The 25,312-nt window shown below is 47.0% G+C and overlaps 2 protein-coding genes across 4 annotated transcripts; one reads left to right on the forward strand and one right to left on the reverse strand.

The window, feature by feature from the left end:
- Nucleotides 1–101: 101 nt before the first annotated feature.
- Nucleotides 102–13,679, forward strand: C22H1orf167 (chromosome 22 C1orf167 homolog). Its single transcript, XM_058423362.1, has 20 exons — nucleotides 102–533; nucleotides 1,078–1,121; nucleotides 1,849–1,915; nucleotides 2,093–2,268; nucleotides 2,738–2,835; nucleotides 3,192–3,375; nucleotides 3,805–3,986; nucleotides 4,280–4,469; nucleotides 4,644–4,866; nucleotides 5,449–5,615; nucleotides 5,773–5,869; nucleotides 6,267–6,409; nucleotides 6,917–7,125; nucleotides 7,864–8,008; nucleotides 10,189–10,453; nucleotides 10,997–11,105; nucleotides 11,352–11,559; nucleotides 11,648–11,783; nucleotides 12,506–12,616; nucleotides 13,347–13,679. The coding sequence occupies exons 1-20, from the start codon at nucleotides 102–104 to the stop codon at nucleotides 13,404–13,406; spliced, it is 3,246 nt and encodes a 1,081-aa protein (XP_058279345.1). The 3' UTR covers nucleotides 13,407–13,679.
- A 1,046-nt stretch (nucleotides 13,680–14,725) lies between these two features.
- MTHFR (methylenetetrahydrofolate reductase) lies at nucleotides 14,726–25,278 on the reverse strand. 3 transcript variants are annotated; one of them, XM_040084848.2, is made up of 12 exons: nucleotides 25,219–25,278; nucleotides 22,535–22,786; nucleotides 21,196–21,434; nucleotides 20,803–20,913; nucleotides 20,441–20,634; nucleotides 19,724–19,974; nucleotides 18,854–18,988; nucleotides 18,412–18,592; nucleotides 17,836–18,018; nucleotides 16,407–16,508; nucleotides 16,064–16,183; nucleotides 14,726–15,579 (listed from the first exon to the last, which is right to left on the reverse strand). In XM_040084848.2, the coding sequence occupies exons 2-12, from the start codon at nucleotides 22,774–22,776 to the stop codon at nucleotides 15,382–15,384; spliced, it is 1,956 nt and encodes a 651-aa protein (XP_039940782.1). In that variant the 5' UTR covers nucleotides 22,777–22,786; nucleotides 25,219–25,278; the 3' UTR covers nucleotides 14,726–15,381. The 3 variants fall into 3 exon arrangements, with proteins under 3 accessions (XP_039940782.1, XP_039940783.1, XP_039940784.1); XM_040084849.2 differs by lacking the exon at nucleotides 25,219–25,278 and adding an exon at nucleotides 24,497–24,517; XM_040084850.2 differs by lacking the exon at nucleotides 25,219–25,278 and adding an exon at nucleotides 22,371–22,427 and having other exon boundaries at nucleotides 22,535–22,663.
- Nucleotides 25,279–25,312: the final 34 nt, after the last annotated feature.

The following is a 25,312-nucleotide window of genomic DNA, read 5'->3' on the forward strand; positions in this document are numbered from 1 at the left end:
AGTCTTGGAAGAAAGACTTTTCAGCCAGTCTGGATCCAGAGGGTCTACAGGTGTCACTGGAGACAGATTTCTGGGGGGCTTGGATGAATGTTGGTGTAGCCATGTGTGGGACTCCCACAGGAGTGTGTGTGAGCATCGCTTCTCATCCTGGAGATAAAGAGTTTAGACCAGGCCAGCAGCTTAGTGTTAAATCTGTAGAAGTCAACAACTCTCATGTTAAGAGCAGCAAAGAGTCAGAAGAGGTGTGTGACTCCAGGTCACGAGCAGCCAGGAGAACGGCTGCAGTGGGCAGCAGCCAGTCCAATCCTTTGGGTACACCAGCTGAAGAAGGCTTTAGTGAACATTCTAATGTAGATTGTATGAACATGAGCAGAGAAGGAGGGAGAAACAAATACTCCTACCAAAGCAGCCAGAGGAATTTGGAAGCTAATGGCAATCTCAAGCAGTCTGAAGAATGTTCTGTAGAAAAGAATGCCAAAGAACAACGGTGCTGTGAAGAAGGGAGCGAGACACAGAAAACTGTGCCCAGAGAGGTGAGGGTATGCTCACTGTGAAGCATCTCTGTTCACAGGTATTACTTGTGCTTGTTTCTGCCACTTGCTAGAGGTGCAGAGTTGAGGTGCAAGTGATGGGGATGCTTGTCCTGTTGTTTTTTCTTGTCACTGAATGGCCAGAATCTCATTTCTTACAGTCCTTCTTCATCTCAATGTATGCATCTTTCCATCTCATGTGCTTCTTCCTAAAGACCAGCTTGTCCACTTGGTTCTTTTGGGAATGTAAACACCTGTTTATATGCTCTGATCTGCATGCCAAGGGAAAGCATTGAACTGGTTTTTATGCTGTGCGTTGTTGCAGGGCGCTGAGATTTCTGGCTTTTTGTGCCTTTACTGTCTGAAGTATGTAAGAATATTAACAGAGCAATGGTGTGGGAGCAGTGTCAAAGGCATCCTATATCATACATGACCTTGAGGCAGTCCTGCTCTGCTCTCTATCCAAAATGATGAAACAAAGACAAATTCTCCAACAGAGTGGAGCAGTGTGAATAGCTGTGAATTACTGTCTCTTGTCTGTTTGCAGATCTCAGAGAACAGCTTCTGGTCATTGACGGTGAATGAGCAAAGGTAACAAGACTCTGTGGTTAAGTGCACTGGTGGTTAACAGAGGAGCACTTCTGGAAAGTGGCTAAGGAGCCATGTCGCTAGGAACATTTGGGTTTAGGACTTAGCCTACTTTAATCTGCTGTGGTTTGGTTGGCTGAGGGTCTGCATCCACTTCTTTTCAAAGGGTTGTCATTTAGAATGGAGCATGATCTAAAATATAATTTCTGTATCTTTTCAATGCTATCTTCTAAAATCAGCCTTGGTTGTTTCTAGCAATGAAGAAGTGTTGGTACCATCAGTGCTACTCTTCAGTGCAGCAAATTCCAGTGTGCTCATTGCGCAGTTACGGAAGATCAAGAGCTAGACTTATCCATGAGGTGGAATTCAAATTTGTGGATAGGACATGAATGAGGTTGCTACCAGTTTAGCAACAGTGACTCCTTAATTTGGTGTGAGATTGCATGTTTTCCATTCTTTAGAGAGAATGATTTGAAATAACCTCTTTACAACTTGATGGCTGAACTCTGATTGCCACCTCCTGGCTGGTTTAACTTTCCTTTCTGTTAACAGAAACTCAGCTCTGTTTTTTGTTTTTAAGTTCCTGGCACCTGTGTGACAAACAAATCCTAGCAAGGTGTTTCCAAGCCTGGAGGAGACATATCCTTTGGAAGAGGGCAGCCAGGCAGCTTTACAGACACCAGCTGCTTCAGGAGGGCTTTGGTGCTCTGCAGTGGACTGTGCACCAAAGGAGGACACAATTGGAGGTGGCCCAGCAGAGATATGCTTCAACTCTGCTAGCTGCCCGCTTTCAGAGGGTGAGCACTGGCTAGGAACAGTGGTGCCATGAGCTTTCTGCTGTGCAGTCAGAGAAGGCACAAATCCCGTTTGGATAGGGAGGAGGAAGGGGTACCCTGGGTGAAATTCAGTGATGTAGACCCTGGTACCAATACCCTGACTGCAGTTTGTTCTAATCGTATGGTTTTTTCCTTCAGTGGAAGGAGGCTGTGGCAAAACAGAGCAAGAAGGAAGCTCTGCAGCCGGAGCCTTATTCCTATACCCAAAGTTCATCAGCGGGGATTTTTGGAGTAAGAAAATTAGCAACTATGACAACCTCAGCTCAGCATCAGCTTGCAACAGGATACTCAAAAGAAGCAGAGCAGGCTTGTAGGTAAGCAGAGAGCATTCTCTTTCTGTTATCTTGGACAAAGGGAGGTTTACAAACACAGGGGGGGGGTTTTCTCAAATGATGGCAGACTGTTTTCCATGTCCTTGAATGTATTGCTGTGGATAAACATTGCAAAGATTAGTAGTTTAGTGTTAAGAACTAAACAATCCTATTTCAGAGCTTCTGTGTACCAGTGTTTGCAGTCTGATTTGAGTGTCTGACAGAAACACTCCTGTACTAATTCTTGGCTTCAGCTATCACCTGCATATGTTATACAGGTGTAAATGAGCTTGGAGTGAGGCAATATTACAGTCTCTAGAAGTAGTTTCAGAGAAATGCCTTTTGTTGAGGCTTCTAACTCTGAAGGCAGAAGAACAAGTTGAGACAAAAAGAGAGAGGAAATCCCTGGATTCTGTTCTGTGAGTGCCCCTTTGGTCAGCTGGATGTTAAGGCATGCTTGTGGCTCTTTCAGGATGGAGGGAGAACTGTGGACACAGATTCGTCATGGGCAAAGAGGAGATGAGTTCTGCTGGAAAGCTGAAGCAATCAGAGACATAAGACGGCTGGCTGGTAAGCACACATTCCATAGCCTTGGAACAGCTTGGTATTCACTGTTTCACCCGTTTTTGTGGTTTGTGTCTGGTTGTTGCTTTGAGCTCTTTCAGAATGTGATCCTGCAAGTAGCTGGGCCACTATGTGTGATGGTGGAGGATGGTCACTCACCACGTTATACAAGTTTTGCCTCAGTCTTTATATGAATTCAGGTGCAGCATGTGTTGCTCCAACAATTTGAGCTGCCTTCCTTAAGCGTCCTTCCTCTTGCAGCTTGGAGTTAAGCCAGGGAATGTTTGCTGTGTGACACTAAGTTGTTTGAAGTTCTGTTATTTCTCTTCCTGTCAATCTCTTCCTGCCCTGCGACGCAGCAGCTTTCAGACTGTGGCGCCAGCAGAAGGAGCTGCTGAGCAAAGAGGAAGCCAGGCTTTTGGAAGCCCGTGGTCTGCTGGAAAAGAGGAAGCTACAAAACATTTTCAGGATGTGGCATTCTCAAAGCTTGGAAATGAAACAGATTCTAACACTGACAACTCAAATCCAAAGAAACTTGGTCTCCCGGTGAGTTGATGAGATCTGGTTTTCATGTGAAAAATTTGTTCACTGTGAAAGTCCAAGGAATAATAGAACCAACCTAGACAGTAGTAGTTGTTCCATCTAAAAGCCATCTATCCTTTTGTTTTAGGAGTTAATAAAGATGAAAGTAAGGGTAGAAACATGAAAAGGAACTGCTGTGGCCAGAGATATTACACCTTTTCTCCTGTGCACTGCCAAAACTTTTTTGTTCTGACTTTTGATGTCCTGAAATACCAAACCTAAGAGCAGCCACCGTGCTTCTGTGCTCTAAGCATGACAGTGGCTTTTTACTGAAATAAACAAATAGAAGCTCAGGGAACAGCTTCTGTGTGTCTGTCCTGAGCTAAACCCAGTTTCAAGATGACACATAAGCTTGTGTAAGTGTTTTTCAACATTTTCCTTTGGTATTCTCAGGTGCTTCAGTACATGGAAGGAAACTGTTGAGCAGAAGGCACTTGACAGGTGCAACCTGGCCCATCTCAGAGCAGTATCACTGAGGAAGCACTTCCAGCAGTGGGTTGAGATGCTGCAGGTCAGAGGAGTTGATAAGCAGGCAGCAGTGAACCTCTTCCTCCTACGATGGAGGCGGCATTATGGTGAGCAGTTTGGGGTGTGTGCAGAATCCAAGTTTTAGAAGTGCTTCTTCCTCTTCTTGTACACTGAAAACAGCCTAAAACAGAGGGGCTCAGATGCTGCAGGATATGAACAAACCAGGGTGGGCAGAGTTCTGGGTGTGTCAATGAAGCTACAGGGAGGTTTGTCACTCTGCTTCATAAACCAAACATAAACTCTTAAACCTTGCTGAAAAGAAGCAGTTTGAGGGTTGGGCTGGGCTGAGTTGGAATGCCTTGAGACAAACAATTCTTGTTTCTTTATGTAACTGGTTAAGAAGCAGTTGTAAATAGCTCAGTAGCTGACATGGCTGTGACAAAGAGGCATGAAGGTCAGGCATTGTGGACTGGAGAGAGACAGTTTCTGGAGAAAACCGTCTACTCTTTTGATGACTTCTGCCAAAAACTGAAGCTGCAGAGAGTATATCTGCTGTGGAAGACAAGGCTGTGTGAGCATCACGAAGCTGAGTAAGTGCAGAAGAGCCAGAACCTGGAGCCCTGTCCCCATTAGTAGTGTCCACTTCACTTTCTGAACCTTTTGCAAAAACCCATTTTACCCTATCTATTGTCCATCATGTCTGTGTTAGTCATCCCCTTTGGTGTTCTTCTGTCAGTTTACTGTCTCAGTATCTTCTGTCTCAGTTCTTTCTCTCAGACTTTGGAGCAGTGTAAACTCAGAAAAACTCTGAAATTATGGCACCAAAAGTATCTCATGCTGAAGAAAACTGAACAAAGTTTTAAGCACTCACACAGAGCTGTCTGTGAGGAGCCTCTTCCCATGCTGTTTTCTGAGGACCTCTCAACATCATCTGGCTTTGACAGCGGTGCACCAGCTACTCTGACCTCTCAAAGCTCCTTGGAAAAGGTGAGAAGGTCTTGGTACACTCAGACTGCTTGGAGGTATTAAATTGCTGGGACTTTTCAGGGAAAATTTCAGCTTCAAACTGATATTGTCATCAGCAAACTGTGCTTAAAATTCAGTGCTAAATCTGTGGGGTCCTGAAGATGAAATGAAATCTGGAAGTGTAAAGTCAAAGTCCTCTGTGCCTTTTCTGGTTCATCATTTAGAGATGTGGGCAGGTGCTGAGCTAGTGAGGTTCCCATGTACACTTGTTTCTATTTTTGACTGCAGGTTGGAAGGGATGAGATACAAAGAGCTTCCTCACTGAGACAATGCATATTGCCTATTCCCCCTTTTCTCAGTATAGGAATACAGGTATTTCTGGATTCAGTATGGAAATTATTAGTATAGAAATAACTTTCCCTTTACTCACAAGTTCTCTCTCCAGAGATGTCACGGCTAGCCTGCAATTCCTTTGGATGCATTCTGGGTTTGTCTGAATCCTTGATGAAAGAAGGAGTACGTGGCACGGTCAGAGCTGTTAGCAGAGTTCTTGCACTGTGAGGACACTCACCTCACAGCGTGTTCCTCCCTTCATACCTGCAGGAGTGCAGTCTTAGTGACAGCAGCCAGCACAGCTTCTCCTCCCATCTGACTGCTGAGGGTGTCACACACGTGTCATGTCACAGTTCTTTCCTGCAACTCCACCAATGCACAGAGCTGCCAGCTGAGCTGGGTGGGGAGCTGTGCTTGCAGACCTTCCCTGGATCTGGGTGAGTTGGAGACTGGATTTTTGGGATGCTGGGAGGAGTGGCCCCTTGTTTGGACTGGCTGAATTCCTTCCTTCTGGATAATCCCTCATGTCATGTCACATCATCTAGGAGACTTATCTTCTTCTTTCCCTCCTCACCCCACACCTTTGTATTGCAGAAGAAATTTGTTTGTGGGAAATCAATTCCAGTCTTCGGTGCTGCAGAGTCCAGATAATAATTCACAGCCTCCTACAAGTTACTCTGCATGGGAAGAGGTAAGGCTAGAAAGTGTTGTGTAAAATGTAGATATTGCAAGTGTTTTCTGCATATTCAAATTTAGCAAAGAGCCTTTGGGTTTCAACATCAGTGTATGGAAGATCTCACCGCTATTTTGTCTTTTTTGTTCTCTCAAGCAGAAGATTTGGGAGATTGAGGCTTTTCTCAGGGTAACTCTTCCTTACCATTTGTCAGCTGAGTGGAAGTAGGGCAGGTGTCAAGGATTTAAAAGGGATGTGTTAGACCCTCATGTCTGGGTGTCCATGTCGCGTGTGTGGGTTAGCAACAGAGCTGGGCAATCACAGAAGTCACAATGGCAGGGAGAGACGGCTGAGCTGTGTGGAGTAACTGATATAACAGCAGTGCAAGGCCCTTTTTTGCCTTTCTGGATTACAGGGCTGCAGTTCTGACGAGGTGGTGAAGAGTTGCTGGCAGCAAGCAGAGAAATGCTGCCTGCAGAGGTGCTTCATTGTCTGGTCAGCTCGAACTCAACATCGTGCAAAGGCCCAGCAGTACTGCAGGCGCATTCAGCTGTCTCGGTAGGGATCATGCTTTCCAGAAGTTTCCTAAAGCTCATTGTTTTGAAAGGTTTACACTTGCTTTACTTTAAAAAAAGGAAAAATTCTTCCTCTAGCTATTTTTTTTTGTCTTCAGTGGGAGTTTTGCAACCCATGATTTTGGGGTTTATCCAGGCTCAAAATTACTGTGTAGGAACACAATAATTTCTGGTTTGATGGGATGCCTCAAAAATTGGAGCAAGCCCAGCCCTGCTGATAAGTTCTGGTAACTTCCTATCCAGGACTGAACTGGCCTTGCTCTCTACTGCTTCCAAAGCTGAAGAGCACAACAGGCTTGGCACAGCCAGGACAGAATGCCTTACTCCCAACAGCTTGTCCTGTCCATCATTTCCCCTGACATTAAATGGGGAAAGGATGTTAACAGATCAGATGTGTTTCCAAAACTCCCTTGTGTGTATGTTTGTTACAAAGGTGTGTATCTCTGTGAGTTGTTCCTACAGTCAGTGCAGCAACCTTTGTCCTTCTCAGAGCTTTTCTCAGCTGGCACCACTGGGTCATGGAAAATAAGAATCAAAAAGCAGCAGCAGCCCGAAAAGATGGAGTTCGTTGTTTGCAGATGGCTTTCAGCCTGTGGAAAAGGAGACTGGCCCAGAAAGTGGAAGTTGACCGGAGATTCAGGTGTCATGTTCACCAGATGACTGCTGATGCTCTGTGGCGTTGGCATTCCTGCTGGCAAAGTGAGTGACCCCATCCCACTGCAGCACTTGTGTCTGTAGAAGACAGAACCAGAAGGGAATGGTTGGGATGGAGAAAGTCACACTTTGGGCTGTAATTCTGTGCGCTGCTCCTCTGGAAAGGCAGTGCTATTCCAGGGGTCAGTAGGTGCATGTGTCACTGCATTCTTCTGGCTATCAGCAGGACATGTGCCCTACTGTTTTGTAGTACCTTATATTAGGGAAGATGCTCCTTTGGCATTTCTACCTGCACTACCAAAAGAGTGTTCAAGCAGGGTTTTTTAGGAGCTGGGGAGTTAAATGGATTTACATGCAGCATTCCGAGTTTGAACATGTCTCCTCAGACCAAGCAGTCAGGTTTTGCTTCAGTGGGAGCAGGGTGTATCTTTTGGGGTGGCTTAACAATCCTGATCCCTCAAGGAATTCCATATACTGTAAGGATTTACCCTGTGCCAGGGAAGAAGAACTCCCAATTTTTAATGGAAAACTGCCTTGCAGTTAAGAGTGGAGGTAGTCTGTGATCTCTTGCAGGGAAAATTTGAAAGAAGGTCTGACTGCCTTACAGACAAAAAACTACAAGATGGATTGAAAAGTCTCTTTAGTTGCTAAAGAGAGGACAGGAATCTTATCAAGTTTGGTCCCATTTGGTGTTTGCAGCAGATGTATTCTTTGCTCTTGTTTGGACTCTGCAGTGGAGAAAGAGTCACTGGGCTGAGCTCAGGAAGGTGTGCTCTCTCACAGGGAAGCGTGCTCTGGGAGAACTGCAGCAGCAATGGGCTTGGCACAGCTGCCAGGAGAAGAAGAGGCTGGTCCTGCACACATGGTATTACCAAACAAGGAAGCAGAAATATGCTGTTTTCTTTTGGAAATGTTTTCTCTTGCACAGGTTTGTGTCTTGCTCTCAAAGCATTTCCAGGGGAAGCTCTGCATGAAGAGCCATTTATGTAGTAGGATCCACTGTATTAAGAGCAGTGTTTGGGTTTGAAAGTGTGGATAGCTCATGTATAAATGGAGCTTCTGTAGGAGCACTTCTCAGAGGATGTGTCTGTGTCTATATCTAAAGCCTCACACCCCACCTCATTTTTCCCATTAAAAAATTCTTTTCCTTCCAGAACTTGTATTCAGTCTTAGTTATTCAGGTTGGTATTTGTGCACTAAGTGAGGGAGAGATGCAAGCAGAATTTGTGTAGTTCAAAAATTGAAAGCCTCGTTTGCACTTTGGTATTTGCTGAAAGGAATAGTGGGCAGAGGTCTTACAGAGATCTGATGTTTACAAATCTGAGTCTTTTAGGATTCTGGACATAGTGTGTTGAATTTAATTTAATGTGAAAAATTGAGTTCAATTTGTTCCTGCAGCAAAGCAGTCTAAAGCTTATGAAGGGAGAACCATGATATTCAGTTCATCTTGGTGTTATTACAGTATAAGTGAAGCTGTAATCTGTCTTTGAGTCTTATGTTATGTTGCAGATCCCAAAACCACAAGAATTTAATTTATTTTCTCTCTTAATTGTGTTCAGTGGCCTTCTCATTGAAAACAGTTTTGTTTGTGGTTTTTGTTGTATGAGGCCAGTGCCTGCCTGCAGTGCAGAGAAGTGTCCAGCTGTAGTGAACCAGGATTGTTGAAATGTTTCTCTGAAATAATTCAGGAGGATAAGAGTGAATAAGATTATTTATGCCAAGGGTTCATTTAAGGCATGAGAAGTACAGGTTTGGTCCTAGCAGGTTTTCTTCTGAATTGCAGGTTCAGACTGAGAGGACACAAAGATCTGCAGAGGAAAAAGCAACTAAAAACCCAGTAAAACTTTGGCTGTGATATTTAGACTCTGCACTTACCCCACCCAATTAATTTTTCTCTGCAAATCCATCTGTGTGGCTCCCTCATGGGAATTGTATTTGGGAGAAGCCCTTAATGTTGTTCCTTCCTGTTGAGTATGTCTCCACCATTAATCTTCCTTCTGAGTCTCCTTTGATGAGTGTGTGCTGCTAATTTCTCACCTGGATATGGTACAGGCTGAGCTCTGTCTCTTCTGAGGGGGGCATTTTTCATGCTAGGATAACCTGCAATAGCTTCTCTTGATCTTCCAAAAAGCCTGCCAGGCACAGGACATTTACACTTCTGCCCTCTGGTGCAGTGGGGTGATTTGCATAATGAAGGTCCAAATGGAACAAGGAGGCAAAAGGATAATCCAGGAGTTAAAAGCAGATTGAATTCTCTGGTTGCAGGAATTCTGTACACCAGCCTGCAAGGTACAGAGAGATTATTGTGGGTGCAGATTTACTGTGCTGGTAATAGTAACTCCTGAAGTTGATGATTTTTTGGAATAAAATTGTCTTCATAAAGATTCTAGTTGTACATCCCACATACACAAGGCCTTAGTTTGTGACAGCCAAGAAACAAAATCTGAATCTTGGCAACAAGCGGCTGTCATAAATGCTGCAAGCAGACTTCAGAAATCTGCTGAAGGATATTTTAGCAGTTTTGCTCTCATCCCATAATGAAAAAATGAAAAAGCCTTCAACAAGCACCATCTTTCTGGTCAGCTGGTAGCACAGAAATAGACTGAAGACTGACTAATAATTTTTGGGTTTTTTTTTTTGTTTGTTTGGTTTTTTTTGTTTGTTTTTTTTGTGAGGGGACCCAGTATGTGTACTGGCAAGGCAGCCTAGGAAAAGCATTTGTTTTGTAGACAAAGGAAAAGCGTAGTATGAGATTGGATTCAGTTTGAAGAAGAGGAAATGCTAAAATGGCCAGAGGGAAGCAGAGTCTCTTGGGCTTTGAGTAGCTGAGAGGTAACAGTGCCCAGGAACCTGAAGTAAAATGAGGGTGGCAGAAAGATAGTTGAAGGGTCTGAACCTCCCAAAGATGAGACACTGGAAAAATACATAGCATGGAGATCAGTGCATAAATCTTGATTGCAGAAGGAATAGTAGGAACAGGCTGTTTTCTTGTCGAATGCTCTTTGACTTTTATGTGGGACGCTGCAGGGCAGGTGGGAAGGTGAAATTTGACATGGAATTGTTACTTTAGGCATCTGCTTCTTTTCTGTGCTTGTAACTGTTTTTCAGGTGCCTTGTCACTTGGGCCCAGGTCACTGCATTCAGAGTGAGGCAGTATGAAGCTCTCTCTCATTTTAAGAGAGTCAGAGAGCACCGTCTCCTGGTTGTGAGCTTTACTAAGTGGAGGGACAAAGTCTCGAGAGCTGAACAAGTGCCAGGAGGAAGAAACCACAAGTGGCAGGAGCCCTCTCCAGGTAAAGCTTGTCACCGCTGGCGAGTGGCTGCAAGAGGACGGCAAGCGCTGCACCTGGGATCTGTGGCTACTGTCAAACAAGTAAGAGAAGATAAAGGTCCCTATGAGACAGTTATTATTAACTCAGTAAGTCACGAAGCACTGAGATAGTGTGACAGGGCTTGTATAAAAACCTGGTTTGATTTGTGGTGACTGCTTAGTCCCTGCTGTGAAATTCTTCACAGACTGTGCACACAACTTCATCACCATAATCTGGCACTGATTGTAACAACCATATGGAGCACAGCAATAAGGAAAAGGGGACATTTTGACCAGAGAGATGAGAGCACTCCTTCCTCTCTGCTCAAAGATAAGATGGGATAATCACTGTCCCTGCAGAGCAGAGTGAGCTGTCACAATTGCAGCTTTTTTCAAAAGACTCACAGCTAGCAAACTACAAAGAGGTTGATTGATTTGGAAGGGCTGAGTCAGTCCTGCTGGGATCTCATCTGTGCAGTTTCCAGCCTGGGGTCTAGCACATTAAGCTGCCTGCAGAGCTGTGAGCCTGTCTCTCTAAGACTGGTTTGTGAGTGCTGTGTGCATTGTGTTTACTCTTGGCTGCAGCTGTGTTATTTCTGTTTGCAGGCCTGCAACTACTGGACCAGAGCAGCTGCCTTTTCCCAGTGCTTACGGCAGCACAGTACCCTCATAGGTGTTAGGAAAAGCAGGAAGATGTCTCTCTCCTGGTCCATGAGTAAGAAGATTCTCCCTCTTCTCTTCCTTTAACAGACCCATGTGGGAAGTGTGAGTGATCAGGGAAGGGGATTAGTGTTTACCAGTTTAATGACTGGGATTCCTCTGTGGAGTAGGAGCTCATGGCAGTCAAACTTAGCAGATTTCTATGTTCAGGAGTTGAAGGACTAAGGGCTCATGGCAGCTCTGATGTCTCCCTCTCTAACTCCAAGGGTAGCTCCTGTGTGAATCCTCTTTTGTTTCTTAGAAAGCAGAAGAGGCAGACAAGAAGATTCAGCACCAACTGGACTTTTTCCCAGTGCCATTCAGCACTGGCTGGTGATCTACAGGAGCCAAAACAGGGCTGAAAGGCTGCTGGAGAGACCTGATGGGGTAGGATCCTCTTGTGCACGTGCAAGGATTCAGGAGAGCACAGCCGAGGTGGACTTGGAAGAGTGGGATAGGAAGTGTCTTGGGTAAGTGGAGGGCTCTGGGCTTCCTCTTGCTGATACCATCAGGATACCAGTATGGCTGGTAAAGCTTATTTTCTTCTTTTGCCTGCAGGAGGAAATACCTGAGGTGGTGGCATCACACAGTGGTACTGCGCCAGCACCAGCATGACAGGAGACTGCTCTGTCTGGCAAGGGCATGGCACCACTGGAGGGAAGCCAGCAGGGTGGGGATACTGGCTCAGGTGTTGGTGAGTGTCTGGTGCCACTGGGGTGGCAGTGATGGGTGTTAATGGGCACACCTGCTCTGCCTGTAACCTCACATACATCCTGGGAGATGAGACCTGGGGGTTTAACAAGTACCAGTATGCACCAGAAATCCTGGGTTACTGCCGTTTTTTCCATTGTTCTTTTTGAAATGTCAGCTTGACAGATTGGCATATCCACGGATTTAGTTCTGCTTTGCCCTTACAGATAGGAGGCTGAAACAGGATTTGTCTAGATTGTATGTAGACTGTGCAAAAAGTTCACAGTAATTATTAGGGTCTTTGTCCTCACTTGTGTTCCTGATACATCCCACTGGTGTCCACAGCTTACCAGGAGCTGTCATTTGGCTTCCCCTTCTGCTCATACCCATGTTCTGCCTGGTTCCTGGGCATCAGCTGTGTGAGATGTGCTCTGGCCTGCCCAGGGAACAGGATGCCTCTGTAGTGTGAGCACAGTCACTGAGGAGCTGTGCTGGACCACAGTGGGGCATTGTCCTCTCCCCAGGATACTGGGGTTTACTTAGCCACTCTGTGCTGGAGAGAGTTGTTCAGCAAGAGCTCTGTTATTACTCTGCTCTGTTTGTTACCAATGCAGTCTTTTAAGAGGGGCTCAGGAAGGCAACTGGAACAAGGTGGGACTGGAGGGAAGTGAGGTAATTTGCCTGCCAGAGCTGATTTACTCTGAGTGCTGCTTCTTTTCCTGGCAGGACCAGCAGCGGCTGATAGAAAAGGCCTGGAGGGTGTGGAGACGAAGATATTTGCAAAGCTGTGTGGTGCAGAACCTTTTGGAGGAGGAAGCCAGGAGCCTCCTGTCTCAGGCAAGCATTTATGACTGCTTCAATTCAGTGGACCTCAGTGATACAAAAAAGCACGTCCAGGGGATAACTGGTATTCCCTGTATCCTCTCTCCCTACACAATGCACTTGCTTAGGGAGAAGTTGGATACATCAAGGAATGGGACTTGCTAGTAAAAAAGGAAAAAAGCTTCCAGCTTTACATGGGTTCATCTATGGGTGTTTTTCAAAGCTTTGTGTCAGGAGTCAATTTCCCTGACATGTGCCCCCTTCCCTGCTGTTATTAGTGATGTTAATCCTCTAATCCCCTGCCTCTTGAGACCCCACTCAGGAAAGAAACAGGCTCCACATTGGTGCAGGAGGACTGTGCTGACTTGCACCCAGGGGCAAGCAAATCACTATGAATTTGAGCAAGCAGGCAAAGCCTTAGAACTCCTATCCAGTTTGCTCCTCTGCCTGCCTCCCGAAGTTTTGTGTAGGATTAGGTCCTCCTTTAAGGAGACAGGAGTACTGAAATACTACAGGTACTGAAATTAGAGGGCAGGGGGAGCATTGGTCTTTCTTCTCTTACATTGATTTGTACTCTGCATGCCCCATATTGGCTCTAGGAAAGACAGGGAAGGGTTTTGAGTGAAGGGTGAGGCACTGGCAGCGCCATTGCTAGAAGGAAAACCGTGTTTATGGGTTCTGTGAGAATGGCTGCAGCCCCTCCACGGTAACCCAAGTGTTTGATTTGTCCACTTTCCTCTCTCAGGCCTTTGGAAGGTGGCGGCAGCTCACAGCATTCCAGTGCAAGGACAAAGGATCCTGCTGAATGGAGGGGGCCTGCCTGCAGCTGCTGCTCATTTCAGGACACGTGGAGGATATGGCTCCTGTCACAACAAAGAGCTGGTCCTGTGCCATCAAGAAAGAGAACGCTCTGCTGGTACAAGAAAAGCAGTGCTGCCGGCCAGAAGGATGACAGCCAAAGAACAACCAGGAAAAGATGGTACCTAGTGAAACGTCCTCTTTAAAGGACTTGTATCCTACCTCCTTAGCAGTACAAATGGAGAAAAGTTACTCACACTTGTGAGATTGCATTCTCTTCTTCTCTGGACCCTGCTTTTGCTGGAGTTCTGATTAAAGGTCAAAAAGTCACCTTTTAGGCTTTCCTTTTACTCAGTGTTTTTCCCTGGACACAAGCTTGGTGTTAAGGGGCAGGGGGGGGGGTATGCAAATCCAAGCCTTAGAGATGAGCAGGAGTTTGTAGGTGCTGGATCCTGATGATTCTAAAGTCTGTACCTGGGCAGGTGCAAACACAGCTCTTTATTTTTAGATTTGGCTTTTACGCCTGGGGGGTTGGGCAGGAGGGCAGATTTCCACATGGCTCCCACCTCCTCCCCCTGTCTAGATCCATCAGCTCTTCATTAAGCCTTTCAGTGGGTGGCCAACCTCCTGACTGCTTCCTGCTGGTTCATTTCTGTGCTGAATGGGCAAGGTATGAAGAAACCTGCTGGGAACAGCTGAGCACCAAAAGCTTTGCTGAGGCGAGACAGGCGTGTCTGATCCCCAGCCTTCCCATTACTTGCCTCTATGATTGATGCCTTGTAATTACCCTGGATATATGAGCCCGATCTCAGACAGCTGTAACAAGAGGGTCTGGAGAATCTGGAAAAGGCTTTTCTTCCTTGCTTGTTTGAAAGAGATGCTCACAGCATGGTGGGGATCTTGAAATCCCACTGGGAACTGCTCCGAGGTCGTTTTCCTAGCCTGTGGCAGCTTTGCAGGATTGTTAAGTACACAAAGCAGCCTCAGTAGCTTCCCCAGCCCCTTATTCCAATGCCATGGGCCCTAAGGCTGTTAAGAGTCATTAGGTCAGGAAAGTTAGGTTATCTTTTCTGATCTAAGCTTACCTTTCCCTACAGGCACTGGAGAAGAATACCTGCAAGTGACCTTGCAGAACTGAGCTAAATAGTGCGGCTGGTTACTTTTGGTAAATTCTAGGATTTAAGCTTTCTCTGCTCTGCCTTGGAGCTTGGGCCATACACAGGACAGGCATTGAAAGTGAAGGCAGACCTACCCCAGAAACAACTGATTTTCTTAAAGTTTTCCCTTGTGCCAGGTGATTAATTAGCAAACAACATGAGTCTCTGCTAGAGCATGGCCTAGTACAAGACCTTTGTATTTTATTGTATATAATCTAGGAAATAGTGTGATTCCTACTTAGTCTTACCCATAACGGAAATTTCCATAGTCATATTAAAAAGAAAAGAGGAAATACAATACAAGGAGAAAAGTTAGGAAGAAAATTTGAACCTTCTTGTGGAGTGAGTGCAAAAGTGCCTGATGATCACCTATGAAGAAATACATTTTAGGAGTGCAATATAAAAGCAAATTGACCTTCTTTTCCGGTTTGGTAAATGCGGATATAATCCCCTTGCATAGGTACAGATGGCAGGAGTGTTTCTGTCCCCCTGCCAGCATTTATGGCATGGGAAAGTTACCAGAATCTCTGTTCTCCTGTTACTGTAATTAGCTTAACCGTGATTAGCAGCATTTCATCCTGCAGACCGTGGCCTTTGGGCTTAGTCTGGAGCCTCAGCATGGAGGTTCAGGTAGCTCTGGCTATTGTTCAGTGAGAATGGCTCAGGGAGCCTTTGTGTTAGGGACAGAAGAACACAGTGTGGGTAGATCAGAGCACCACCCCTGATCATGGGTTAGGAGTGTGTTTCATTGTCAGCACAGGAGCTGCTTCTTTCCCCAGAAGTCAGTGGACGGGAGGAGGAGGTAAGAGATTAGAAGAAGAATTTTCACTGCTGAGTTGCAGAGTTCAACAGCTCAAAAGTATCCTCCACAACCTGCCAGAGGCAGTTTTCTAGGGGGAAGTCATTGTCCACCAGGTTGACCAAGTAATAGTTGTCATGGATGTACTGGATGATCATGCGAGAGGGTGACTCTTCCTCATAGAGCTTGGCCCATTGTTCGATCCACAGCGCAAAGGCCTCATCCTGCCAAGGGAACAAAAAGAAGGTGGCAGTAGTGAAACATCTTCATGTTACTTAATTTAGGATCCCCAGTGTTACACATGACGGGCCAAACTGTAGCTTGTTTCTTCTCAGTAAAAATGGCAAGAGTTGAGCAAGGAGCCTTGTGCTTCCCAGTCAGCGGGAAGTGCCCAGAGCTGAAAGGAGACACATCTGCAGTACAATGGATGGCTCAATGCTGCCCCTGTGTGTGTAAGAGCGGAGGAAGAGCCACTGTCCAGCACTCCAAGGCCTGGTACAGTGACAGAAGTGGATCTCAACCCCCATGACTGGGTGCTCTGTGTCTGGGAACAGCTCTTGCTGGAGCTGAGGGAGCAAGACCTGGACCTCTGCAAGCCAATACAGCAACAGCCCTCAGCTGTGAGGAGTATCAGAGACTAAAACTAAACCAGACATTCTGAACTTCCAGGGCATCACAGCAATGTATCCAACAGAAGGAAGGACTCACCTTCCAGGAGAGGAAGCTTACAGGATCCACTACAGTGGGCTGGATGATCTCCCTTCCTGGGAAGATACCCCAGGTGACAGCATTGGGTTGCAGATCTGGAGCATTGGTGATATTCTGGCCCTGCCAAAGGAAGCAAAACCTTTCTGAAGGAAATGCTGGAGGAAGGACTGAGTGAGTTGTAAAAAATGTATTTACCCTCTCCTTGTTAAAGGACCAGACAGCTGCTGCACAGCGCAGCTGACTTGCTTTACTTTCCCTTAATCAGCCCTCATGTCTGAATATTTGGTATTTGTCTCTCTCCCAAGGTGGTGGAAGGAAAACATCCTGAGAATAATGGCCTTACCTTGACATTGACGATGTGGTAGTTCACTCGCAGCTCGTACTTCTTCAGCACTTTGAGCAGTGCCGTGACAATTTCGCTGGAGGTGAAGAATTCCAGGTATGCCTGCAGGGAGGGATGGAGAAGGGGGGATGAGAATCAGAGCCTTAAATCACGGCAGAACTGGACAAACACAGGCAAACAACGACGTTTGTAGAGTCTGGGCTGTCTTGTATGTTCATCCCCAGAAATGTGTACTACAGAGGCTTAAGCAAAGGGCAGAGCAAATTAGTAAGTGAACTAGGGACAAAAACAATTGGGGAGAGCAGACACACAGCCCAGGAACAGCGCACTCCAGAAAGCTACACCCTTCCTGTTTTGTATCCACACAAGTAGACAAGCAGGAATGAACTCCAGTGTTACCACAACTGCTGCAAAAGGAAGCAGTCTGCCAGAATACTTGGAAGCAGCCTGAGCACAGTCTTTATTTTACAGCAGTGTCTTGCCAAGGCAGCCCAGCCCGCTAAGAGCAGAACTCAGGGGTCTCAGCTGGGCTCTCCCAAGCACCATTCCCTGTCCTCATCTTTTGTTCACAATGCTCCCCGTGTTAGACAACCAAATTCTGTGCTTGGCTGCTCCCAACAACTGCTTCCCCTCCCCCCACTTCCTGGCTATTCCATGAGATGATGGATTTCCCTCACCTCAGGGGAATTTTTTCCTTTGAAAACATAACTGCATTTGCCATCTGCTGATCTCTGGCTTTACCATTTGAATCCCTTTTGAACAAGGATGCTTTGTTTTCCAGTATGAGCTACTTGCCTGGCATTTACCTTGGTGGGATATTCCTACCACAGCCATTAGACAAAGCTCTAGGCCCTGAAATGCCTGACAGTGGGAGACAGGCATGGCAGGCATGACTGCAGGCCAGGGAAGGGACGTGACAGTTGTCTGAACAGCACACCACAGTGCATGGGCTAGGGAGAACTGTGGAGAACTCAGTCATACAGAAAGACAGGAAATTTTTAAATACCCCTTTATCACCACGAGATGCTGGGTGATAGAGATACTACCTCATTGGTTCCCATTTTGTGAAAAATCTGCATGCTTTGTGCATCACTGAATCAGATGCAGGGGGAAGACACGTGTATATATAAAATGTCACAGCCCTGCTCTAGAACTAAGATACCAATAATTACTTGCTGAGAAAAAACCCATGAAACTATAGATGTTCAGCAGATGTTTTGAGGTGGGTGAAAACAGCTGTGAAGTCAGGCATAGAGATGGCATTATGGCTCTTAAGACACCAAAGGAGCTTTGCCTTATGTCATCAAGAATGCATTAAGATAAGGCATGGGCAGAAGGATTATGTGGATGTAAACCTGGGACCTCCCAGCCTAACAAGAGATTCAGCTAGGTCAAACTCTTTGCTGCCTAGTCCAGAGTAATACAGTACCTTTTGGAAAACATAACCTCCACTGGGCCCCCAGCCTACAATAGGGTCTGTGGATGGCTTGCCATTGATGTTTGGCTGGGAGTTGATGGTCAGGATTCCTCGTCTGTTGACCTTCTCCAGCTGGTCCTTCAGAAGGTTGGTTTCAGTAGCAAGAGGGTCATCATTCCAAGGCATACATGTAACCTACCACGAGGAGAAAGGATGGCTCACAATGGATGTAACAACCCTTTGATTACCACCTCTGTGTTGAAGGAACTCAGGAGTGCCTTAATAGTCTCAAACACACCTTCTTCAGGAGAGAATTACCAGGTTTGGTTCAAGGGTTAGGATATGCGCAGCTGTAAGAATGACTGCTGAAGTCAATCAATACTGGTCTTGTCATACTGTAGCACCTTTCCTTTTATGTTGAGCCTTAGCTCTGGCTGCTGGACCCCCTTCAACCAGTGTGCCAGCAAATCCTTTTGGATACAGAAGTGCCAATTCTTCTTTAGAAAAAGAATGTGGTACCAAGAGCAAGAGGAAATGTGCACTATTGTTTGTGCCACACTGAGCAGCCCTTCCTGGGCTCTCACTCACCTTGTACCCATTCCTGTTGGGTTCTCCAGTGATGTAACATGTGAACACCTCAAAGACACTTTCCTCACCAGTCAGTTCTTCTCCCCACATCTTCAGAAGTTCTTCCCGGGGAGATTTGCTCTTCAGATAGAAGAGGTAATAATCCTTCAGTTCCCCAAAAGCTGGAGAGGAGGAGTTACCCCTGTAAGGGGAGAAGACACAGACCTGAAGTCACTGAGGAAGATAAGCTGATTTGGTGATGCAGGGAGACAGCCAACCAGCAAGAGAAGTACACAACAAAACCCACCCAGACACCAAAGGTCTCAACATCTTGGTGCCATTCGCCTCACCTCACTCAAATCCAAACAACAGGGAACCAATTCTGTTCCAGAGCCACCTCAAGTGTGCCCAGGACATCAGGTTTTCCTACCACAGCTCTGCCTGACTACAGGTGACAGCTTACCATCGGCCGTTGGGGAAGTCATCCCACTCTTGGGTTCGATAGATGTAACTCTTGGGCCTGGAGGCCCAGAAGATTGGCCGGACATCTTCCACTCTTCTCTTGGGGTGAGCACTGACAGCCCAGGGCAGAGGCCGCCTGCAGGGGATGAGCAGATGTTAGCACAGTTCCTCTGCTGACTTTCCACTAAAGGCTGGAAGCCTTTCCCATGGTGCAATTTGCACCTGGGGAGAAGTAACAGGGGCTGAGAAGAGTTCTGTTCGTCAAGAAGTAGGACAGGAAACTCCTCTTCCTTTATGGAAGGTATTTCCTACTCAGTTCCCTCACAGGAGGCTCAGTAGGGTCTGTTTATTGTTTAGGTACAATAAGGTACAGACTGACACCTGAAATTGGAAAAGGGCAAAGCACTATGGGAAGCTACTTCAAAGAAAAATAAAAAACAGCTGTCAATTTTCCTTTGGTTCTTCTTGTCTGTGCTGAAGCCTGTGAACTCAGAGAAAAGTCCACATTTCCTTTCTCAGCTGAAGAGAACCCTAGAAATCCACAGTGGGAGCATACCCCTAGCCTGTAAAGGGTTGTGATGGGCATTAGAAACATGCTTCTTCCAAATGGCAGCTCTAAGCTCTGGGTTTTTAAAGTCCCAGAATGGCTACTTTAAAGCTACTTGACTAAAACAAATTCCTCCTTTGGCTGTCCCCTCTATTCCTCCCAGCTTTTGTTGTAGATCTGTGGGAACAGTGAACTACTAAATGCAAAAGGTAATAAAAGAAAAAAAAAAGGAGACTAGAGACATTATTTGTACCTTCAGTAGATGGATGGATGGACAAATGGATGGAGAAGTGGAACTGACAGAAGCTAGCACATTCTGCTCACCTTGGATCCTCTTTCCATAGGCCCAGGCGCTTCAGGACTTCGGTCGTGGCCACCTCCCGATTGAGAGTGTAAAAGTGGAGCCCATGCACCACTCCACTGTCCAGCAGCTCCCGGCACATGGACACTGCCAGCTCCACCCCATAGTTGCGGATAGCTGCATCATTGTCCTTGATGGGTTCAATCACATCTTTGATCTCCTGAGGCACTTCCAGCTTAGAGAGCTTCACCAGCTGGCGCAGGGAGTGGTAACCCTGGATGAGGATGCAATTGTCATTTTTCCAAGACCTTTTTTTGCCATCCCAGTAACACAGGTACTTGATCTCGATTTTGTGGTGGGAGATTCAGAATTTGGGCTCCTGGAATCCACCCCCAGGCCCCATCTCTAGGATGGTAACACAGTCCAGGTCACGGCACTTTAGGTGATTTCTCCCCATGTCCTTGCCTAAGCCCAGCATGCTGACAGTGACCTCAGCACTTGCAGGCCGTTGTCCTTTATATCCCTTTTTGCCATATGGGCACAAGAAACATTTTCAGCTTGTTATTAGCTGCCTAAGAGTTTAATTTGGCAAACCACGTACAGATTTATTGCATTCACCAATCTCTCTTCCCTGAATTTTTTGTGGAGGATATTTACAGACCTGTCTCAGGCCCTGACCCACAAACACCTAACATCCTAGATCCTTATTCCCTCCCCAGATCCAAATTACTGAGTCTCACCTGTATAGGGAAGATGCCAGGAATAATGGGGCAGGTAATGCCAATGGCTTGACAATCCTTCATGAACTTGAGAAAGGTTTCTGGTCGGAAGAAAAGCTGTGTAATGATGAAGTCTGCTCCAGCAAAGACTTTCTCCTTCAGGTGCCTCAGGTCTGCCTCATAGCTCTCTGCTTCAGGATGACCCTTGGGGTAGCCTTTGGGGAGAAGGGGAGAAAAAATGAAAAATGTGGTCAGGACAACATGCAGAAATTAGGAATTATCCAATCTGATTGTACTGTCACAGCCCAGGTCCAGGGAGGGACTGCTGAGCTGATTTCCCTGTCTCAGACCCTACTGCACACTCTACAGCAGAAGGCATTTACCTGCCACACAGATGTCGAAGTAATCATCAAATTCATTGCGAATATGCTTAACCAGATCAACAGCATAGTTGAAACCATCTACTTCTTCCTCCCACTCCTCACCAGAAGGATCTGAAAAGAGAACAAATCCACAGCGCTCTCCAACTGTTTGCTGCTAGTTCTGTAAAAACCTCCTGGTATCAAAAGGAAGACAGAGATGAACTCCCAAATCTGCAGTTTTTTACCTACGGACTGGTTTTGTCTACCCTTGAGCTGGAGGGACTGCTAACAACGGGCTCAGGTGAAACACAGTCTCAGCATTTAATTCCTGCAGAAATCTCTGTTTTTACTTTGGAATTGAACACAACAGCAGCACAGCCTCTGCACTACACATCACAGGAGAGAAGGATTCACCTCCACGCAGTGCCATGATGTTCTTCAGGCCGAGCCGCTTGGCCTTCTGCAGATGCCCTGTGATGTCATCCTTGGTCTGGTTGCAGCATGTCATGTGCAGGATGGTCTCCAGGCCACAGTAGTTCACTGCAGTGTTGGCAATAATCATGGAAGATGTTTCCTTGTCAGATCCTGGGTCCCCTGCGGGGTGCCATGTCACATCAATGAAGAGGGGACCACCTGCTCCCATGCGGTCAAACCTGTGGGGTTTAGAGCTGTGTTAGCCTACACCAGGCAGCCAAATCTCCTCCCAGTGCCTCAAACACCTTGCTCACTGCTAGAATGCCAGCAGCAGGCAGAGAGAGCTTGGATGACAGCAACAGGGTGGACCACAAAAGTGTTGCACTAAGAGTTTAGCAGGTGGCCAATATAAATAAGGAAAGGCATCCTTCAAGGCTCTATGGGGAAGAGCTTACAATTTCTTAGAAGATGAGGCAACTGAGATGTTCTCTGTATAACAGACTTTCTCCCTGCATGCTCTAATAGACTGATACAGCTTCTGACATGCAGCAATGCAAGTCCCATTCCTTTTGAGATGGGAGACTATGCTGCAGCCTCCTGTTGCCAGCTTGAACTGTAGAGACCACAAATATAAAAAGTTGGACCAGAACTCTCTTGTGTTCCTAAGTGTCCCCAAAAGAGGAGAGAAGGAGTTCCCTAACTTGTCTCTCTCCTGCTCTGAGGTGTACCAGGCCCTTCTGTTTAACATTGGCATATAGCAATTACAAAAAGAATTACGAAATACCCTCTTCTCTTCCAGGTAAGTCCACAGTGGCTCACGGGGCTCCAGAGTAACTCCTAGCTCTGCTGAGACCTATCAGCTTTCATTTAGCATGTAGATGTGGACACCTACATCAGAGGCTAAAACTGTAATACTGAGGCACAAACCATAGTGGCTGGATTAATATTGAAAGGAAATGGCAATCTGTTTTGGAGACTTTGGCACACTGTACATCAAGGAATATTTTCTGCTTTTACTAGGTACTTTTCTGTCCCAGTATTGTGCTTCAGACCCAGAACATGACATTGGGGTTACTCCATCTTCCCAGGGCATGGGAGAGGGGAAACAACCTGGCCCCCTCAGTAATCCCACCGTGACACTTAACCCTTCAGGGCCTCCAAGGAAGACAAGTTACCTGGTATCCATTACCCTCCTCAGCAGGAAAGCACAGCCCCATTACCTGCTTCATCACCTGGAAGGGGAGACAGAGCATGGAGCAGAGCCTGCCTCGTTAGCTATTTCCCTGCCCTCCACCACAGTTTACTTCCCCTCTGCCCTCTCCTAGCCTGCAGCGCCCACCTGGAGATGAGATTGACGGCAGCATTGGCTGTGCGTGGAGGGAAGAACTCCAGGGAGAACCACTTGTCTCCAGCGTCCTGCCGGCGGCGCATCTTCTCGCGCAGCCGCTCGTGTCGGTCGGCATCAAGGACGGGGGTGGAGCAGCGTGAGTTGTCCTTGGAGCTCTCGCTTCCGCTGCTGCTGCCGCCATCGGACCTGGAGCTGGAACTGGCACTGCAGGTGTGCTGGGTCTCATTAACCATGGTGAGCGCTCTGGAGAGGGGAGCAGAAGGAGTACGGTCAGTGCATGGGTCTCTGCACAGAGCAGGTACTGCTGGGGTGGGCAGCAGATGATTAAAGAAGCTGATGTCAAGACCCAGTGTTCATCACCATCAAGGAGTCCCTTTTGCCAGCTTTCACTGTAAGTTGTAGTGGGGGATCTGGTGAAAGCACAATAAAAAGTATATGTTTAGCTAGTGCTGAGAAAAATAACACAGCACTCGGATTCAGGGCACTTTGATGCAGCTCTTCTGTGCCTTCTGAGTCAAATTTGGCTCTCAGAAGAGTCAGGTCAACATCACTTTTGTCCTGACTACCACTCAGCAAGCCAGGATGCCCATGTGAATTAGGTGATGGCCTCTGTCATCTTCTGGCCTTGGGATGGGCATGCTAGCAGATACTTTTGTCAACTGCAGCTGCTTCTTGGACTGTATTCATCTTCAGAGTTTCCATCCTGTTTGTTCCCAAAAAGCAGCACTACTTTATAGTGTAGGTAGGAAAGTCAGTACTAATGGGGCAGATACTCAGGAATGCACAAACTATTGCTATATCAGAAACAAAGTACAGAACCCCCTCTGACCAGGCCATCCCCACAAACTGTCCTTTGTTTTCTTTGCTGGCATCACACCTGCATTTCCAACCATTAGCCTTCTCCACAGACAGCTGTCCCCTGTGCCAGTCCCATTGCACACACTTAACTCTTTACCAACACTTGTGGCTGCTTGGAAACAATGCCAGCAGAGACCATCCTCATCTTACTGCCTTGCAACAAGATCAGCTGTGCTTGCTTGGCTTTACAGAAAGCAAAACAGCACTGCAAGTCAGTGGTAGAAGTAGGTTTAGGATACCCAACTCCACTTAGCTCTGCAAAATGTGCCATCCTGTGCCTTTAAAATGAGGTAGGGATTACAGACAGTTATGGAAGAGCTACCACTAAATTTGGATCTGTGTTATTTGCTGTAGTACTACCAAAACTTAAAACTGTCACTGGGAAGCAGCATGTTGTCCAAGCATTACATAACTTTGGAGGCTGTTTTGGAGGAAGCAGTTGTATGAGCCAGCACACTCTCAGTCCTTATCATAAGCTCTGTGGGTTTAGTTCAGCCAAGAAGACTTTGAACTCATCTTCTATTGTTTACACTTGAGTTGCCAATCAAACAAAACCCTCTGGGAGAAAGTCTACTTTTACCACCTGAGGAACCGCTCCAGCTGGCAGGAGATGTGAGAAAGAAGCACCGGCCTTCTGTTCCGAGAGGAACCGGGAGCCTTAGATCTCTTGTTTACCAACACAGCAGCTGGGGTAAAAATCAGGAGCACAGACCTACTGACAAGTGAAGCAAATCCAACTGGGTGCAGAGTCACCAAGCTCAGAGGACTTTGCCTGACATCCACATGCACTAATCTGGGAGAATTAGCCCCAAGCATGGGTTGCTGATCAAGCTAGCGGTTCACAATCACGTGCTGTTAACTCCCAGTATCTCATTCCTAGTAAGCATGGCACAGCACTGTAGGCAAATCAAAGGAGCTTTGTTTTCTGATTTAACACCCATCACATGGAAAAAAGATCCATGTCTTTATGTCTATAAAATGAGACTTGCTGTTGAGGAAAGGTCCTTATCTTACTAGCAATATCAAATCATGAGGACGTGAGAAAGGCTCACTTAGATTTTTGCCTACAGGCAGCATTTGGAAGTGTTTCCTTACCATGATACGCATCGCAGATTTGCTGGCAGATACTTCTAGTTATTGCAAAGAGAAAAAAAGATAAGCCTAAACAACAAGAACAGCAGCAAAGTAAGACAATTTTTAACACATGTCAACATTCCTGCTCCTGTCTTTGTCATATTGCAGAGCTCAAAGATCAGCAGCTCAGCATATCACTGATGCTCAGCACGGATGTACCTGATGCGTTTTTATGATGCTGGTGGTATTCAGACTCCTTCCAGCCGTGAGCTGACACCAACACACAGAGCGTGGAGTCTGCATCGCCCTAAGCTCAGTTTTACCCTCAAGGCTACACGCGGCTGCACCAGATGCACGCTTCTCACAGGGTGCACACGGTGCACGGGGCTGCTCCAGGCCACGGCATCAGCCTGATACGAGCCCAGCAACCCGCGGCTGCATCCACCGCCGCAACAGCTGATGGGGCAGCGGCCCGGCCACGGGACAGCCAAGGGAGAAGGGCAGGAGGGAGCCTGGCAGCCCCGCGGGCCGCCGCGGGAGAAGGGGAGCAGCAGCACCTGCGGACCCTAGCGCCGGGGAGAGGGTCGGGGCCAAGCAGGTCACTGCAGCTCGATCGCCCCTTCACCTCAGCAGACCCCACCAGGATCAGGGCCCGGCTCGGAGCAGCGGGCAGCCGGACCCGCCGCGGGGAATCCCCTGGCGCTGGGGCAGCGATAGGACCCCCGTTCCCGGGCCCCGCTCACCTGCGGCCGCTGCCGGGCGCTGCGCGGGCCGCCCGCCCGCCGCACTTTAAGGGCGGCCGCGGCCGGGCGCGTCACGTGGCGCCCTGCGGCTGCC

The sequence above is a fragment of the Hirundo rustica genome, chromosome 22 (genome assembly GCF_015227805.2).
Source record: "Hirundo rustica isolate bHirRus1 chromosome 22, bHirRus1.pri.v3, whole genome shotgun sequence".
Taxonomy (NCBI): Eukaryota; Metazoa; Chordata; class Aves; order Passeriformes; family Hirundinidae; genus Hirundo; species Hirundo rustica.